Raw genomic sequence first — 19,468 nt, 5'->3', positions numbered from 1 at the left:
AAAAAAAGTTTCATAGCAATTCAATAGAAAAACCATTTTGGGTTCCCAAAAGCCTTTCAATCAACAGAACCATTTTATTTTCTTAGTGTGAAGAACATTTTAATAATCTAAAGAATTTGTTCCCACTATAAAGAACATTTTGTCCAGTGGAAAGGTTGATGGAACCATTGATGCCAATAAAGAACCATTATTTTTAAGGGTGTAGAATAGATATTTAAAAAGTTCCTCACACTTAAGAAAAATGATTCTTCTATGGCATCAATGCCAACAACAAAAAAAAAAAAACATTTAATAAATTAATTCATTTAGAACCGGTATTTTTAAGAGTGTAGAATATATTTTTGTTAGCTATATTTTTGTTATACTTGGACTATGACCTGTTCTTTAAAAAAGGTAAGAAAATTACATTAGACTTTTATTTGTCTTTTTATCCTTCATGATGCACCAATGAAAGACCTAGGGTATTTTTGCAATAATGCCATAGAAGAACAATGTTGGGTTCCCAAAAGAACTTCTCAGTGAACAGTTCTTCAAATAATTTTTTTTTTTTTCTTAGTGTGAAGACTATTTTAATAATCGAAAGAACCTTCTTCATTTGTGTAACAAAAAGATTCCACGTATGTTACAGGTTCTTCATGGAATCATTCTTTATTTTTAGGAGTTAGGAATCATATACAACATAACTGCTAAAAATAAATGTCAATGTACAACATGCAGGTATTTCTAGTATAACCAAGGGTATAAAGGAATGTTATCCGGGCAGTCTTTGACAGAATTCCTGCTTGAAAAAAATCCAGTCTTGGCCTGGCCTCTATAGAGTTAGACTGAGGTCTGTTCCAGATCCAGAATGAGAGAAAAACAATAAATCAAGCTCTGTGCAGAATTCCTTGGAAGCTTATGAGTGCTATCGGTCTTGGCGTTCTTTTATCGGACACATTTAGCGTGTGCTAAGTACGTCACTTCACACGAGCAGACAGGAGCGAGAAGAAACGATAGTGAGGAGCTAAAAATCAGAATGGAGGGCATCAGCTGTGGGTGGAGAAGTGACATGGAGGACAGAAAGAGAGAAAAGGCCAACAATAACACTGATTTCAAGTTACAGTGTTTGTTTGGCTTCCACACCAGCGCACCAAACTTGGGAAAAACAGCTCTCTCTCTCTCTTCCTTTTTTCTGTCTTGTTCTTCCTTTATTAGAAATACTTCAGGAGTGAAAGACTGAGATCTATTGCGTTGCTGTTGAGAGTAAATATTTTGCCAACACTGCAATACAATGAAGGAGACAATCATGCAGGAATATAAGGAAGCTTATATTTTATATTCCAATTCTTCTTTTCCTTTACAGCGCAGTCAGCCACAGCCACAATGTTTCATTTTAAGAAATCCATCTGATGAACTGAGACAAAGAGAAACATTATAAATAAGTTATGGAGTTTATTTGGAAGAAACATGCTAGAAAATTGTCATTTTCATCAAGAAAATGTTTTGGATGAAGAGCAGATATGCATGTCTTGTCATTCATCTTTTTGTAAATCAATATTGAGATATTATTTTAAAATGTATACTGTATAAGCTACCATTCAAAAGTTTGGAGCCACTAAGATTTTTTTTTCTTTTGAAAGAGGTTAATACTTCAGAAAACACGCACAATATTAAGCAGCAAAAGTGTTCTCAACACTGATAATAATCGGAAATAATTTATGATATATTTGAGGCCAACGACCTGTTTGAGAACGTCAACCACACTCAGGTCCAGTGCACGCTTATTACACTGGCTGGGATGGTGAGTCACACATTATGCATTTTAATACAGAAATGATAAGGACTAAGTCAAGACTGAAGACTAAGGACTTCTGTATTATTCCTACTTTTTATTTCTAAAGTTCATAGTAAGGAGATTCATATGGGAGTGTTTAACTGTTAGCAGAGAGATTAACATCAAAACATGTGGTATTTGAGCTGGATGATCAGTCGTTTTTCCACAAACCAACAATCTAGTAAACACCAAAAAAGGAATCTCTCTTCTCTTTGTGTGTTCAACGTGTAAGAAGTTACTTGCACGTGTTTGTTTTGTATATGAATAATAACATCCTCTACTTCTATGCCTTAAATTGAAAATGTCTGGTTCCTTTATTATTTACTTTTATTTATCTATCATTATTTTGAAATGCAGGCAAAATCTAAAGGCGTCCATTCTAAATACGACATTGGAGTGAAATATGCAGAGAAACAACAACGCAAATTTGATCCGGAGAAACTAAAGGAGGGACGCAATATTATTGGTCTGCAGGTCAGTAGTTGTTCATCGGTAATAACCTTTTTTCTTTGTATATAAAAATAAATGAATGTTTTTTTTTTTTAATTAAAGCCTTATTCATTGAAAAAAAAAGTAATCAAGAAAATAACATTTTTAACCAAAAAGTATAATGATGCCTGTTACTGCGATTTTATTAAATCAAATCAAATTCAATGGAATCTGTTATATATTAGCATATTAATATTATTTTATATAAGCATTAATGTCTTATTTTTATATTTATTTGATATATTTGTTTATATTTATTTACATTTTATTTTTATGTATATATTATACAGTGTTATATTATATTTTATACTAATGTTTTTTTAAATTATAGACTGCATTTCAAACGTTTTTTTTTTAAGTTATTAATACTTTTTATTCAGCAGTGACACATTAAATTGATCAAAAGTGACGGTAAAGAGATATATAATGTTACAAAAAAATTCCATTTCAAATAAATGCCGTTTTTCTTTAAACTTTCTATTCCTCAAAAATACTGGAAAAAAAGTATCACAAAAATATTAAGCAGCAAAAACCTTTTTCAGTATTGATAATAATAATAATAATAATAATAATAATAATAATAGATCATGTGACACTGAAGACTGGAGTAATGATGCTGAACATTCAGCTTTGATCACAGGAATAAACTACATTTTAATACCTATACAAGTAGAAAACAGTTATTTGAAATTGTAATAATATTTTACAATATTACCTGGTGAGGCTTCTTTCAAAAACATTTAATTATTATTGAACAAAAAAAAGACCCTTAGTGTAACAGTAGTGTATGTATGTTATATAATTTCATTTTTACGTGACGAGTCATTCCTTATCTATAACATCTTCACAGTTATTTTTTTCCTCACTCATTTGCGTTTTCAGATGGGCACCAATAAGTTTGCCAGTCAGAAGGGCATGACATCTTACGGCACACGGCGTCACCTCTATGACCCAAAGACGGGTATGGAGAATCCTCTGGACCAATCAACAATCAGCCTGCAGATGGGCACCAACAAAGGAGCCAGTCAGGTACTCAAAACGCTTTCAGAATTTGTTTTACAATTCCTAGTACTGTTCATATTTCTTTCCCTTTTCCTCCTCCGCAGTCCGGCATGACGGCCCCCGGCACCAAGCGCCAGATCTTCGATAAGAAGCTGGACATGGAGATGTGCGACACCTCTACCGTCTCGCTGCAGATGGGCACCAATAAAGTGGCGTCCCAGACCGGCATGACGGTGTACGGTCTGCCGCGTCAGGTGTACGACAGCAAGTACTGCTCCAGCCCTAATGACTACAACGGCCAGGACTCAGAGATGGATGGATATCAGGATTCTGACTAGGATGAACAGACAGCTGCCAGCACACTGCTTTTTTTTAAAACTCACCTGCACTATTTTTAAATTCCAAAGTCATGTCGACCAGTAGGACCAGCTTCAACTGTTTCCTGACATCACAGCCACCGATCAAAGCTGAGAACCTCAGTGACTGACCGTTCGTAGAAAACAAACTTAGGAGGAATGTCTTTCAAATGTCTTTTACACACAGGCTTTACATGCTTCTCACTTATGTAGTTTTATTATTATTATTATTTCAGTTTTATTTGATTTTATTGCTATTTTTGAGCGTGTCATTTTCCCATCTCCTGCATGGCCCAATTTTCTTATATGAAAAAATAATGCAGATGATAAATGTGGAGGTATTATATTTATGATGCCTCATAGTTACAGTACATATACACTACTAGTTTAGAATCATTTAGATTTCTTGATGTTTTTAAAGGAAGTATCTCATGCTCACCAAAACTGCATTTATTTGGTTAAACATACAGTAAAACAATGAAATATTATTACAATTCAAAAGAACTGTTTTCTGTTTGAATATATTGTAAAATGTAGTTTATTCCTGTGATCAAAGCTGCATTTTCAGCATCATCACTTCAATCTTCAGTGTCACATGATCTTCAGAAATCAGTCTGATATGCTAATTTGCTGCTTAGTTATTATAGGTGCTCAATTGTTTTTAATGGTTCTTATTATTATCATGTTTTTGCTGCTTAATATTTTTATGGAAACTGATACATTTATTTGAGAATTATAAATGTATTTACTGTCACTTTTGATCAATTTAACTAAAAAATTAATTTCTTTAAAAATTGTACCCTACATTTTTGAATGGTAGTGTATTGTTTTAAAAAATAAAAAAAAACTCAACATTGATAAGAATAAGAAATGTTCCTTGAGCAGCAAATCAGCATATTAGAATGATTTCTGAAGGATCATGTGACACTGAAGACTGGAGTAATGATGCTGAACATTCAGCTTTGACCACATTTCATTTTAAAATATATAACAATAGAAAAAAGAGATTTGCAATTGTAATAATATTTCACAATATTACTGTTTACAGTATTTTTTGATCAAATAAATGCAGCCTTGATAAGCAAGAGACTTCCTAAAAAACAAAAAAAGTTTAAAAATATCTCGTTATTCCAAACTTCTGCCCCATAGTGGATTTTCAGTGGATTTGGTCACACCAGCAGCTTTTAATAGGTTTCATGATGCTCTTTTGATTGGATGGAGGAAGAGGAAATCCACGAAAGACGCCCCACTACTGCCAATTTCCTGAAGAAACCCAAGTGAACTTCACTACTGCGTCTAAGAGATTGTATGGATTTTTTTATAGATGCTGTCATTCAGCTATAAGCTTCAAAACAACATTGAAATAGTCAAATAATAATGTCGATTCTGCGTGATTGTTTGAAAGGGTGTAAACCCTGCTCCAGCACACCTGCTTGTACTTCTCAAGTAATTCTGATTAGCTAATTCAGACGTGTTAAATAGAGTTGCAAGAACTTGAAATTGAGTTTGAGTGTCCTGCCCTAAAAGCTGATTCACTGACAGGAACGCTATCGGAGGATGTTGATCCAGGAGCATGTTTATCATGTCCTGCTGGGGTAAACACACTAAGCTTCTTCATTCATCAGAAAACCTGCATGTGGAGTCATTACTAAGAAAATGAGAAAAGTAAAACGAAAGGGAGAGGAAGCTGAAATCTCAAGGTCTTGGTGAATGAAGTGAGAAGTACATGTCTTCTGTTGTGCAGAATAGTATTTCATCAAGCTACTAGAGATTGCCCACAAAGCAGTTTATCTACATTATTTTAATGGAGTATAATTATTGAAAGACATTTTAATAATTAATTAAGCTAGTAAAATGACTGTTTATAGGGAGGATTTTGGGGCAGTCTGGCCAAAAATATTTCAAAACTTTTTTTTTTTGGGGGGGGTTCAGTTTATCCTTTTATTAGAGTGTAGACGGACAAATAGAGAACAAACTACTGTTCGTTTTTTTTTTTCAATACTGTGAAAAAGCGTGAACCAAAACTGCATGACTTAAATTGTAATGGCACCTTTGTTTTTTTTTTAGAAAAATGACTCGCTCCCAATAGCTATATAGAAATTATTTTGTAAACTTAACGAGTGTTACCGCTTTTAGCCTGCCAAACCTGATACTCAATTATGAAAGTGAAATTATGCAAAAATACAACAGGCAAGACCTGCTCACTATTTAGGATGGTTGTGAGTCTACATATAAAATAAGTTTTAATGTGCATAGTTAATATATTTAGCTATTTAAAAAAAAACAACATTTGGACGCGACTAGATCTCACCCTCATGTAAATCAGTTGTTGAAGATATTAGTCCTATTTCATTTCTATATCAGTGTGTGTTAAGGATTGTCATTGTTTTGCATTACCGCTGGAAACAGCTGAACACAAGAACATAAAACGGTGAATTACTTTCGTTTCTCACAGAAGGTGATGCAGCGTGTCCCTCTTGCATTAATGCTTCTAATGTCTTTATTTATAAGGCTTACCAACAAAGGCTGAGCAAGTGAAAAACTAATAAATCACTATTTTCAAATGACTTGTCTTTATTTTCCATGAGTACTGGTTAAAAACTGAATTGTTTATGAACATTTACATTTTAACTGATTCCACAACAGAAACAGACCACAGATTTCCATAAGAGAGAACATGCAGATGTTTTATTGACACTACATGGTCTTATAAACACCTAAATTGTAAAATAACCAAGACAAACTAAAAGATTAGAAACAAATGAAAACAACAAAACACAGCTATTTTGAAATGAATGATGTTCGTTGCATTTTCCTCAGCATTTCTGTAACGATAAACAAAAGGGAAAAGGCTGAATTTTAAATCATCATCATCTCAATGTTGCCCGAACCTCCATCTGTGGCTTTATTCGATCATTCTTTCAGCTTCAATACAAGACTGAACAGTGAATCAGTACAGCAGTTTAAAACAAACAAAAGTCTTCAAGTGTATTTGGTCGTCTGTGACATTTGACCCAGCAAAACTACTGATTGGCTGCTTCACAAGCATCTATCCAATCACTGTACACGTCCACCGGCTCCGAAAGATCTGAGAGAGTGATTAAGGACAAGACCGACGTCACATTAAACAAATAATTCACCCCAAAATTTGCTGAAAATATTAACTGAGAAATGTTAACTAAGAAACGTTGTTTCTAACAAACATGCAGCTTTTCACTTCACAAGACATTAACTGATGGACTGGAGTGGTGTGGATTATTGTGATGTTTTTATCAGCTGTTTGGACTCTGATTCTGACGGCACCCATTCACTGCAGAAGAGTGAGCAAGTAATGTAATCCTACAGTTCTCCAAATCTGTTCCCATGAAGAAACAAACTCATTTACATCTTGAATGGCCTGTGGGTGAGTAAACTGTCAGCAAATTTGTATTTTTGGATGGATTATTCCTTTAATAATATACATCATGCAATAAATACAGATACTCATATCTTATAAATGTATCAAATTTCGAGAAGGATACAAGTTATTGGTGTCTGGAATTCCTCTAGACACACAGTACAGGATATTATCCCAGTATTTCGACTTCGTTCCCTGGAATAAAGTAGAATTTTTGTGCATTAGTGATAGTTTTGTTAGATCTTTCAGTAACACTTAAGGAGTTTTATTACATCTTACATCTTGACGTCACATGATTTCTCGTGGTTACAGAAGGGGCAGGTAAACTGGGTGTCCAGATTTCCGGTCATCTTTTTCTTGGGAGGGGGTTTTCTCTTCGACTTTCTGCGTCCCATCTTTTGCTTCCTGGAGCAAAATTAGATGAAATATACTTTAAAGCAATCTTTGAACATTAACTGAAGGAGCCGCTTGTGTCAAATATACAGAAGCAACAGGCTTTTGCAGCCATGAGGTTTGCAACATAAACACACAGACTTCTATATAATAACATTTAGCATCTAAAAATAATGTAAAATGAATGGACATTCTTTCTAACAACAGCTTAAACCACTTTGATTGTGCATTTTGTCTTAAAACTGAAACGACAATAATACAAATGTATACAATAATACAAATTTATATTTAAACTGGTGAATATCTAGCTGGCATGTTTCTAATTTTTATTTAGTTTTAACATTATGATATTTAGAGGCGCTCTAAAATCTTAAGAGGCAACATAAACACAGAAAATCAAATAAACACAATCAGTAAAATGGAAATACAATGTAAACCATATGGCCAAAACACTCACGATAAATATACAAGCATTTAAACATTTAAGAAAGACATTATGCTTTCTGGGGAAAACAAATCTCTTACCAAACTGCGATTAATGTGAGGCGACTCTCAAGGAAAACGAGCACACAGCGCCTACAAAGAATAAACAGAAGATGTACTTCCGCTCGGTCAAATGTCCCTGCAGTTTAAAAGCGGAGCGCCCTCTAACGGTGAACACCAGAACCACAACAGAGTTCAAAACTGAGTTCCTTTGGTGAGAGAAGAAAACGTACAATTTCAGTGAATATTCATTGTGTGCATTCTGTGCGCATAATTTTCTTTCAAACAATTCTCCTTTTTATGCTCTTATAAACGCTTGGTTTAAATAGCCTAAGTTCCTTTGGTTTCAATGAGGATCAGCTCTGACCCCTACCGTTAAACATCAGAACTGCAATATTATCTAATAATTTCATTGGGTGAGTATGAACAAACTATAATTTAACTGTTTTAAGAAAATAAATAAGTCTATATCGTTTTCAGAAGCACTTATTATACGCCCATAAACAAGCAAACCAAATAACTTACGTTAACATTATGTACATATTGCGCTGCACTGCATTTTAATACTGTGTTGTATTTTAATGTTTGTTTGTTTGTTTGTTTGTTTGTTTGTTTGTTTGTTTTGTACTGCATTTTATATCATGAATTTGATGTTAGGAGCACTAAACCATATTCCGTTCAAATCTCGACACATTAACAAATATGTTCTGTGTGTGTGTGTGTGTGTGTGTGTGTGTGAGTGGATAAACACTGTTATTTATCTGTGTTTTTTCACTTTTATTTTCTCACTTTATATCTTCTATCCCTCACCCACTTTGTTTTCTGTGCTATTGGCCGGGCCATGTGCAAATCCCAATCATTCAACAGTTGTGGAGAGTAGATTGTATTAACCTCAATAATGGTAGTCTCTTTCCGTTTCTTTCTCACCCTCAATCCAGATGATGGCTCCAAACCCACATCAACCATGGAGACACATGTTGTCCCAGAAGGTGAGGGTAAGTTTGGACCCCATGCAAAAATAAGCAACACAACAACAACATACGAGTCTTGCATTTATGGATATGACTGATATACAAGTGCAAATCAATCTTATGTTGTATTTTAAACAGAGATTACAGCTCCAACGTTGTGGATTAAGCAGCTGGGGTCCAAACAGAACAGTTCAAACAGTAGGAAGTCAGGTGAGAATCTCTATCTACCATCCATCTGTCTGTTTGTCTATCTGTCTATCTATCTATGGCTATCGTCCATTGGTAAATTTAATGTTCTGATATATCAAAATCAGTTGTCTCACAACAGACATGCCTGTCTACTGCTGATTTGATTTATTATACTTACAAATGGAAAGAAGATCCCTTAAGTCTATTTCCTTCGTAGAGCAGCAATGACCTGAAACATATTTTCGAGCAGAGCTTTGTTGACACATATAAGTCTGCTGGCTAACCTACATAACACTACAGAAATATTTCAAAGCATCGCCATTGCAGCATCCAAGTCGGTGCATTCAGGCGCACTTGATTGTGCAATAGCTCTGTTCCAGTTTTAGATTTAATATTCAGCATGTCCAGGGACGAGAAACCTAACACCAGTAGAATTACGGCGCCCCTCTTTCTCTGTTTGTCTCAACTCTCCTCTGTGTAATTTGTTTAGCTTTCTGTGTCTCCTTTACAATTTCCTTCAAATGAGTCGAGCACCCTCTGGGCATGCTCAGTCAACTCCGTCAAGCTCTGTGAGGTTTTTGGGCAGTGCGGTTGAGAGGTAGAGGGATCTGAATTTTTGTAGCACAAGAAGAGAGCACATTTCATGACTGAGGGGAGAGAGATGTGTGTGTGTTGTGTACATAGTGTGTGTATGAGCAGTTCCAGTGGTGTTCCTTTGTGTACTTATTGCCTGTGTGACCTATAATTGGTAGACATTGAAAAATAATCGATTTATTCCACCAGAAAAAAATTTGACAAAAAATGTTCTGTGCTGAAGGAAACACTTACCTTGAGCAGACAAGTTGTATATCTACTCTGACAAGTCTTTGGAACGCTTCTCCTCCTGTGACCAATTAGCATCTGTTGCACATCAACACTCTTCAACAAGAATAGCAGATCCACAGTCATCACAAGGGTGCTTTTGCTGAAGAAGTGACGGAGTTGGCGTCGGGCTCCAACGTTGCTGCTCTTGGGAGTGTGTGTGTGGGATCTGTAGTAAATTGAAACACTGAGATGTTGCTTTTGCTGCTAAAGTAAATCTCGGAGAAAGCCAAGTTTCCATCTCTCAGTGCATTGTGGGTGGTACGCATCAGTTAGGTCTTTCACACATCAACTCGTGATGTTATAAATGTGAACGTGCTCATCTAAGGTGAGGTAAATGGTGTGTTTCTATGGTAATTGTGGTTGTGGTCTCCATTAAACAGAACAAGCATAATTATCATAGTGTTCCCTCAGATTTGGGGGTGGTGGTATTAAGGGTTTGAACTAGCTACTGTACAAAAATGTCTCTGTGGCTTCAAATGCAGGTAACACTTGGCAAAAACAGATCTGTAGAGTTACAGAGACACCACAGGGCGCTTTAAAAAGACTTTAAGGGTGCTGTCACATCTGGCCCGTTGATATGGAACCTGCTGCGTTTCCCCCCTTAGCTCGGTTCGTTTGGGCATATGTGAACACGGCAATCACTCTCGGATCCGCGCCAAAACAATCGGTCTGAGATCGCCTGAACGAGGTGGTCCCGGTGTGTGTGTGTGTGTGTGTGTGTGTGTGTGTGTGTGTGTGTGTGTGTGAGTGTGAGTGTGAGAGTGTGAGTGTGTGTGAGTGTGTGAGTGTGTGTGTACACATTTTCCTTGGCAACTAACTAACTGAAATAAGTTTAAGTTCAAGTACTAAAATAAATTACCAAAATTGAAATAAACTAAATAAAACATTTTAAAAACTAATAAAAATGGCAAAAGCACATATCAAAATGCAAAATGACTAAAACTTTAAAATGAAAACCTAAAATATAAAAAATAAAAGCTGATTCATAATATTAATAAATACTATCCTAGTATATACAAAATACTAAATAGATTGGGTGTTATAACAGATTCGGTGTTATAAAAGATATTCTATATGTAGTACTGGTTTAACGTTACTTATTTGCCAGAGTTAATTAGTGACAATTTTGGACGGACTTTAGAAAGACAAGCAGCTCCTTGCATCGTGATTGGGTGACAGACGTCCATGCATTTGAATAATCGAGTGTGATTGGGTGGTGTGATCACGGGGGCGGGACTAACACAGTGCGATATTTAGCAACTACAGGAGCAACAGAAATTTTGTGCGGAAGATAAGCACCAGTTTTTTTCGAAAGTGACCGTAGAAAGAACTGCATAAAGAGACTCATAAACTCGGGTACGTATTTTCTATAGACCGGCATAGTTCACTCTGAGAAGGAAATCGCTTCAGTGTGATTGCTTGCGTAAGTAACAGAAATTGCGTGAACGACTATCACGGAAGCCTTGAAACGTGCTGTTGTCATTTCTTATTAACGGGACAAAAAGTAAACTGATGCAAATTATATTAGCGGATCCAAAAGCATAACCGATCAGGATCATCGGTAAGGTTTGTAGGCGCAAGAACTAGAGCCTCTGTTTAGCAATAGTATGTTGTTCTCGACAATCAGACCATACACAAAACTCTTACCTGTACTGACACGCTTTAAATGCATGTGCACGCATAATGGCATAATGCATGTTATTATTTGTGAAATGCTATGCATTAACGTTAAAGTTTTAGATTTAGCTGAGACTGTGAATCTTTATTCTGATGCAGATTTTTTGTGATCTCTTCTTTTTTTAAATATGTTGATTATTTATTACTTTTTTTTATTAATATTATTCACTTTCAGAAGTTAATTATGGCTACAGAGGGAGACCCAACTGACTGTGAAAGTGCTTCACCTTCTGGTCATTTCCTTCACCTGGGGAATGCAGGTGTGGGTGTCTTTCATAGCAGGTAAATTAATATGGTGTTATGATAATTATGTCATCATATAACATTCCATATACTTCTAATTCCTCTTTATATTTTCAGGTTTTGTGCTGATTTCCCAGGTATCCATGCACACATTCGGTCTTGTGCAAAGCAAGTTATTCCCATTTTATTTCTACTGTCTGCTGGGTGCTGATGCAGTCAATCTGGCCATATATGCTGTGTACCACCCTAGAGAACTGCTGGACTGGCATGAGGGCATACAGGTGACCAATCAATATCAAACACCTATGTATGTTGAGTTTCAATTAAAAAATAAATACAGTTTACTCTAAGTAGCCTGCTCTGAAAGAGTTGTTACAAGATATCTAGTAACAAGCATTGTGAATGGTTTTTATTTGCATTTACTTCTTTATTACCAAAGTTACAAACAAACCTGAATGCTGCCCACCCCGCCCCTCACGCCCACACGCGCGCACACACACACACACACACACACACACACACACACACACACGCATTCACTCACGGTCTCGCACACACATAGACACCGAACGAGTTTGTTACATACGAGGAGGAAGCGAGGAGGAAGTCCCGGTGGCTTTACCGGAGCACAAGATAAAGCACCGAGAATCCGTGTGAAGGTAAGATCTTCATCCAATTGAGTCTGCTTTTGAGAGTCATTTTGACCCCCATATACACCTTTCTTTCTCTGTCTCCGGATGGGACAAGCTTTATAACTTTGGGTCATGCTGCAAGACATGCACTGTTAACATTTTGTTCATCAAGCCATCGCGATTATGACCTATTTGTTCTTTAAAATAGTTTAGAACGCCAAAGAGTGAAGATTCGAATTCGGTCGAGATTTAGGTTGAGAACTGAACAGTTGCAAAAAAGTACCGTTGTACAATTCTCGGTACATTTACAATGGCTCTACCTCGGTATTCTTCCACGGTATTGTTCTTTGGAATACCATTTAAATACCATGATACACTTCAAAGTAGTATCTGATACTGTACCATGATAAATTTTTTTGTTAGGAAGAAAGCTCTTGGTTTCCGTTTTCATGTATTTGTTGTTGTATGGTAAACCTCCTCCATGCATGGATTAAACAACACGTTATTTAATTGCATTCTTTGGATGTTATTCATTTTATGAAATGTACTGTGTGATCGTCATCTTTGAATCAGTCTGCAGCACAGTTGTGGACATCTGCCAGACGATCAATAGACAGATCAGTGCCATGGTAACCAGAGACCCTGGCCCTCAAAAACACCATTTGGCCCTCTGGTGTAAGTGATGAAGTCAGGTGTCACAGATCACTGGTCTATATAGCACGCCTGAGGAGGACATTCAAAACAACTGAGGGGAATATTGGTCATGTAGGTTGTTGAGACATCTGATATTCTAAATCTGATCATTTCAATGTTCAGTGTTAAAAATATGTATGCTTTGAAGCACTTACAATGGGATTCTATGAGGCAAGATCATGTAAATGAATAGTCAAAACGCATAAAGTTTTCTGTTTTTAGTTAAAAGTTTATTCTTGTAAATTTAAGGTGAGACTAAACTAAACTTCAACTAAAAAATAAAAAAAAATACTTTTACGTTTACGTTTTCGCAATACTTTTAAACACCAACAATGTTTTGGGGGCCTGAAAACGTAAACTTTTGAAAACGGGTTTCAAAAGTTTTGAAAATGATACTGTTATCGTCTCAGTATTAACTGAGACATCGCCAACTACTGGTCTGGCATGCATAATACAGCGTTTTAAGGCGTTTTCTTGGATCCATGTGAACGAAAATCATTTTGACGTATTATTCACAATTGTTCTTAAATTCATAAAGCTTCTTGCTTAATTGAAGGTGGTGGCGTTGAAGTTAATGTTTTAGTAGTTATATGTAGTTGGTGTGAAATATTAAGCTCTGATTCTATGCAGATTAAAGTAATGTTAATGGAGGGGAAGGAAAGGGGTTCCATACAGTCCATAGCAATATTGATTTGTGTCTCTCATGGGACAAGTGGGATGGGATTTGGTGTTCTTACTAATGGACAGAGAGCTGTGCTGAGTGCCGTTTGGTATAAAACCATTAAATTGAGCGGTAAAATGAATGGCGAGCATAGATCTGCCATGTAAGGTCTGTTTTATGGTGTTGTTTTAGGGTTTCATCCAGACACGCATTTGAACTGGAGAAATGATTATAAATGAAACAGCAAAGTAGTTTGGGAGATTTGGGCCAGCTGTGTAATCTGGCTTGTCTTGTTATTGAAGATCATGGAATAAAATCCACTTTCATTGACATCTTTGGCTTTGGTTTTAGTGTTAGAAGGCCTCATGCAGCCAGTGCACATGCTCAGCATGTGACAAGATTTTATAGGGAGCTTAGATCCTTAGAGAAAGTATAGTTTTACTCAATTTTAATGTTTCATTTGAATAATAAGGCGGTAACAGCAAGTGAAAACATTGTTTAAAATTGAAAAGTTGTTTATACATGCATATAATTGTATGAAAGTAAAAGAGACGATTCTGTTGTGTTTTTTGCAATTTAGCCTAATTATTGTTTGCCAAATTAGGCTACTTTAAGTGATAGTTCACAAGAAATATCCAGAATGTTGTTGGTTTTGTTATATAGACTACATTTATGATGCTTTTATGATGCTGTTATGCTCACCAAGGCTGCAGTTATTTCATGAAAAATGCAGTAAAATCAGTAATATTGTGAAATATTATTACAATTTCAAATAACTGTTTTCCATTTGAATATATATTTAAAATGTAATTTATTCCTGTGATGTAAAGCTGAATTTTCAGCATCATTACTCCAGTTGTTAGTGTCACATGATCCTTCAGAAATCATTCTTATATGATGATTTGCTGCTCAAGAAACAATTATTATTATTATCAATGATGAAAACAGTTGTGCTGCTTAATATTTTTCCAGAAACTGATACGTTTCCTCAAGATCCTTTCTTAGAAAGTTAAAAAAGAACAGCAGATATTTGAAATAGATTTTTTTGTAACATTATAAATGTCTTTATTGTCACTTTCAATCAGTTTAATGCATCCTTGCTGAATAAAAGTATTAAAATAAGAAACTATGAGTAAACATTTAACTTTTAACACATTCTGGGCTTGTTTTAATTAGAGCAATTTTTCTCTTAAAATAGGAAGATGTTTCATAACCTCTTAAGTGTTTCTTGTTGTCTTGCCCAATGATTTTGCAACCTTACCCTACACTGTAAACCTGACCGTTAGGATTAACCGCCAGTTACAAGCTTCTCCAAGCAGTGAGCACATGATCATCAGAACCAGAGTGTCTCTCCATGTGCCACTTACACAGGTCCTTCAGCCCCCTCCAACTCACAGACTTACTGTTCTAAATTATATTGCCATTGAGTTCAAAAAGATACTACCTAACAAGAGCTCTCATGTGCTCGAGACAATAGCTTGCTGTGGGCAGTCACTCTCTTTGTAGTAACATCTCCACCTCTGGAGAGGAGTGGTGTTTGGAGCGCTCCACTCGCCTTTTAATGGGTCTGCGTGCTTTGTTTTGTGGGCCTGTCGCCATGGAGACCCTCTCCATCAGGCCCGTGAGGGTCTGATTGATCAGCTGGACGGTGGAGGGGTTTTGTTTCCATTCCCTAGAGTTCGCCTGTTAGTTTGAGCTCTTCTGTCGGTGGATATGGCCGGTTCTGAAGGTTGTGCTCCGAGGGTAATCAGAGATGTGTTTTCAGACCAGAACATGTGATGTCAACATGAAGCGGTGTTCGCAAACCTATTTTACTTCCGTAATGTGACGTATTTCAGAGTGAAACAGGATATTTGATGAGAAAACAATGTTACATGGGACTGTTTTTTTACATGTGTTAAGAAAGGGCCAGTTTTGTTTATATGTTGACTTTAAATGAGAAACCAAAGATATTTGGAGGTAGTTCAGTAAAATTTCATATAGTTTTATGCATTTAAGTGTATCTAAATAAAAATTTTAGGACATAAAATAAGCAGAATTGGTTTGATTTTTCAATCTTACCAAGTGGCTTTTGTCTTGATTTTGAAATGAAACGTGAAATACTCGTTTTCTCTGTTTCAGATGGCATCAGTGACCGACTCGCGTCTCCAGCCGTCACAGAAAGACGCGGCTGACCAAAACTTCGACTACATGTTCAAACTTCTCATCATCGGCAACAGCAGCGTCGGTAAAACCAGCTTCCTGTTTCGCTACGCGGACGATTCCTTCACTTCAGCCTTCGTCAGCACGGTGGGAATCGACTTTAAGGTCAAAACCGTTTTTCGCAACAACAAAAGGATCAAACTGCAAATTTGGGTAAGTTTGATTGTCACCTGATCAGTCTGATGTCTTAAACTAATAGGAGAATCTATTTTTAAACTATTTTAATGCAATCTAATCTCATCTATTCAAGTATTTTATTAATTATGTTTTAATAATAACACTACCATTCAAAAGTTTTGGGCCAGCAAGTTTAATATTTTTTTAAGTCTCTTATGGTCAAGTCTTCATTTGTTCAACACAGTAAAAACAAAGATACAGTAAAAACAGTAATATTGTGAAATGTTATTACAATTTAAAATAACTGTTTTCTATTTGAATATATTGTAAAATGTAATTTATTCCTGTGATCAAAGCTGAATTTTCAGCATCATTACTCCAGTCTTCAGTGTCACAGGATCCTTCAGAAATCATTCTAATATGATGATTTTCTGCTCAAGAAACATTTCTGATTATTATCAGTGTTGAAAACAGTTGTGCTGCTTAATAGTTTAGAATATTTATTTTCAGGAGTCTTTGATGAGTAGAGAGTTCAAAAGAACCATATTGATTTAAAACTTTAAATCAATTAAAAAATCAATCAATTAAAATTGATTTAAAAAGTTTTCTTATAATATTAAAATGAAATTTTTAATTTAAAAATTGTGTCATACCACAGGACTATTTAAAATTAACTAGCGAAGCATAAACGCTGATTAAAAATGGTGAAAAGCATAAAAATAGTGAGCACTATCACACCTTTGCAACCTAAAATATTGATGTTGATTAAAAAATGAGCATATTACATGTCAACTAACCACATCTCTGTTTCTTTTTGTGGACTTAGGCTGGGTTAGAGATGATCAATTTTGTTCTTTTCCAGTGAAAAGATTTTCTAGGTTTTTGCGGTTATTAGTAAATGATCAGATGTTGCAGAAAAGGTCTATGTAGGCTATTCAGTGACAATTGATGACAGCGTACAAAGATGCATTTTATAGATTCAAACCTGTTCATCTGAAGCGTTTACAGTTTTGAATGTGGACTAAACATATCATTTGTTGTTTGTCTCTCCCCTCGCCACACATGAGGCCACTAATGTGTACTGTAGTTCAAAACTAGTTTGCATTATTCATGGAAATATCACAAAATTGTGTTTTAGGCCTGGAAAGATCATGGAAATTAATGAAATTAAAAAAAGTCATGAAAAATGCAATTGAAATATACATGGTTGTAGTCATTTATATTTAACTCTAAAATTGAATTCTTAACCTCTAAGTGCAATTTCTTTCAATTGTTTTTAAAAGCCTAATCACAAATTACTGGAAAAGTCATTCATCAGTCAAAAAGTGTGTAAACCATGGCAAACGAGTACATGCATGTCTGTGGATCATGGTATAAAACTAGGGTGGCAGTTTTACAGAAGCAGAATGGCTTAAAAGGATAAAGGTATGATGACTAAAAGAAGGTTTCCTCTGTCTGAATGTTTCCTGCTCTGTTTGCATGCGAGCTTTAGGCTGTAAGTTTTAACCTCAGATTAGTGGTGTTATTAAAGAAAACATCTCAGAAAGCCATAATTGGCAGCCGCAGATGGGTGTGTAGATGTGCTGTAATGTCAGCTGCCGGTTGATACGGGACTGCGAGTGGGAGTGAAGTCAGTAAATTCCTCCACAGCAGAGATGCTGCCATCATTTCTAAAGCATTTTGTCCAACTGCTAACTAGAGTGTGCAGTATACACTGACAACTGCCTACTAGAATGTGAAACGGTTAGCATTATGCAACAATAAACATTTATAAACAATATAGTACAGTATTCTATTTTTGACACAGTTTTCATTTTTATTTGAAGTAATGTTGTTTTTATTTCTTAAATGTGTCTTTATAGTTTTCATTCATTTAATACATAGAGATACAATAAATGAAAATGAGAATTGTTATCTTGGCAACCAACTAAAATAAAGAAAGAAAGAAAGAAAGAAAGGATTTTTTTTCAAGTAGAAGATTATTTTATTTCAAGTAGCAAGAATTGTTTTATGGGTTTAGTTACCTATAATAACCCTGATGATGTCCATGTTTAATTCGGAAAATGTGATCCAGTTAGGATTTTGCAAACATAGAAACTATTAATTTGTATTTTAATCCAATCCAAACATCATAACTTTTTGCTGTTCAATCATATGAGAAGAAGAATGCTACTGATATCACTTCCAGTTAATTCGTCATAAATACTGGACATGAAGGTCAAATTGGTGCAATGCATTGTGGGATACAGTATTTCGTGCAGTGCTATGCTGTATACTGTAGTTCATCAGGTATTTTAAGCATCCAAAACATTTGCATACTGTTCATACATGCAGTAGTTTTCGCTCAGAAATTGCTTGTAAACTATGCAAAGGAAGAAGTGGGGAGTGAGTACTAAAGCTTTAGTTTAGGGCTGAATGTGAGCTGCGTGGCTGCGTTCTCAGCAGTGCGTTTCGTCTTAATGTGTGCTGTGGCAGTAACAGAAAGGCTTGTGCTTCTGATAAAAGCTCCTCCTGGCCACGCTGAACCTCTGCATCTGTCAGCCTTTGACTGTCTGTTCAACAAAACCTTGAGTTTGAAAGAGTTCTGATGCATTGGGACGATTCTGTTAGATGAAAAGGTTGCAGTGCATTTTTGCATTTTCAGCTCACTCTAATAAAATAAATGTCTCTTATGCATAATTTAGAAATGGAAATAGGCTACTGGTTGAAGAGCCTTTAGAGGTTTGGGTTCAGATCCTAAAAGGGGATATTATAGCGATAAAGTGGAGCATGATTCATGCTTATGATGCATAAAGCATACAGTTAGCCGAATGGAAAATGATTTCATTTGTTTACCATTACCACAGATTTTCTTTTTCTTGTCTCTTTGCACCTTGGCCTTGAAATGTTGTAATAATTCTAAGCAAGAGAATAGTAATTGTGCTTGCATAATTAATGATATATATGATGGTGAAGGGTGCATGTTTTTTCTTTTATTTTGCCGCTCTGTATTCTGGAAAGTCTCAGGTTTTTTTGTCCATCTGCCTGTAGTCTGGAGCTCATCTCTGCTGTCTGTCACTCTTGCCAGGCATTAGTGGACCGTGTGTAAACCTGTGCGAGCCACTGGTTGCCCAGGAAACACGTTCTCTCCTCCCTCTCTGATGATGGGATGGCTCTTCATGCAAATAAATTTAGCCAATAGCAGGTTTCTAAGCGACGGCACATAGTTGCTGTGCCAAACCAGACCAATAGTCCATAGACCTCTTTGATGATTTTTAATTCATTATTTTATTTTATTTTATTTTTT

General features: G+C 35.7%; 3 protein-coding genes and 1 long non-coding RNA gene across 7 annotated transcripts in view; 3 read left to right on the top strand and 1 right to left on the bottom strand.

The window, feature by feature from the left end:
* The first annotated feature begins 1,705 nt into the window (after nt 1–1,705).
* On the top strand, nt 1,706–4,101 carry LOC107695684 (calponin-1-like). Its single transcript, XM_016495690.1, has 4 exons — nt 1,706–1,780; nt 2,171–2,287; nt 3,185–3,331; nt 3,409–4,101. The coding sequence occupies exons 1-4, from the start codon at nt 1,778–1,780 to the stop codon at nt 3,640–3,642; spliced, it is 501 nt and encodes a 166-aa protein (XP_016351176.1). The 5' UTR covers nt 1,706–1,777; the 3' UTR covers nt 3,643–4,101.
* Nucleotides 4,102–4,713: 612 nt separating this feature from the next.
* LOC107695722 (uncharacterized) lies at nt 4,714–12,074 on the top strand. 3 transcript variants are annotated; one of them, XR_001635025.1, is made up of 3 exons: nt 4,714–5,255; nt 11,810–11,916; nt 11,995–12,074. It is a non-coding gene; the product is annotated as an uncharacterized LOC107695722 (long non-coding RNA). The 3 variants fall into 3 exon arrangements; XR_001635024.1 differs by lacking the exon at nt 4,714–5,255 and adding an exon at nt 11,195–11,313; XR_001635023.1 differs by lacking the exon at nt 4,714–5,255 and adding an exon at nt 11,195–11,380.
* LOC107695720 (transcription elongation factor 1 homolog) lies at nt 5,727–8,071 on the bottom strand. Of its 2 annotated transcripts, none has more exons than XM_016495746.1 (4): nt 7,976–8,071; nt 7,337–7,458; nt 7,182–7,252; nt 5,727–6,748 (listed from the first exon to the last, which is right to left on the bottom strand). In XM_016495746.1, the coding sequence occupies exons 2-4, from the start codon at nt 7,450–7,452 to the stop codon at nt 6,684–6,686; spliced, it is 252 nt and encodes an 83-aa protein (XP_016351232.1). In that variant the 5' UTR covers nt 7,453–7,458; nt 7,976–8,071; the 3' UTR covers nt 5,727–6,683. The 2 variants fall into 2 exon arrangements, with proteins under 2 accessions (XP_016351232.1, XP_016351233.1); XM_016495747.1 differs by having other exon boundaries at nt 7,337–7,462; nt 7,976–8,065.
* A 302-nt stretch (nt 12,075–12,376) lies between the features above and the next one.
* Nucleotides 12,377–19,468, top strand: part of LOC107695682 (ras-related protein Rab-3D-like) — a 10,401-nt gene continuing 3,309 nt past the window's right edge. Inside the window, exons 1-2 of the mRNA XM_016495689.1 lie at nt 12,377–12,536; nt 15,985–16,218. Of these exons, the coding sequence (XP_016351175.1) occupies nt 15,985–16,218 (234 nt within the window). The 5' untranslated portion in view covers nt 12,377–12,536. The remainder of the gene's footprint in view (nt 12,537–15,984; nt 16,219–19,468) is intronic.

Source organism: Sinocyclocheilus anshuiensis, unplaced genomic scaffold (assembly GCF_001515605.1).
Source record: "Sinocyclocheilus anshuiensis isolate Anshui unplaced genomic scaffold, SAMN03320099.WGS_v1.1 scaffold1075, whole genome shotgun sequence".
Taxonomy (NCBI): Eukaryota; Metazoa; Chordata; class Actinopteri; order Cypriniformes; family Cyprinidae; genus Sinocyclocheilus; species Sinocyclocheilus anshuiensis.
This window is presented reverse-complemented; position numbering and strand designations above follow the sequence as displayed.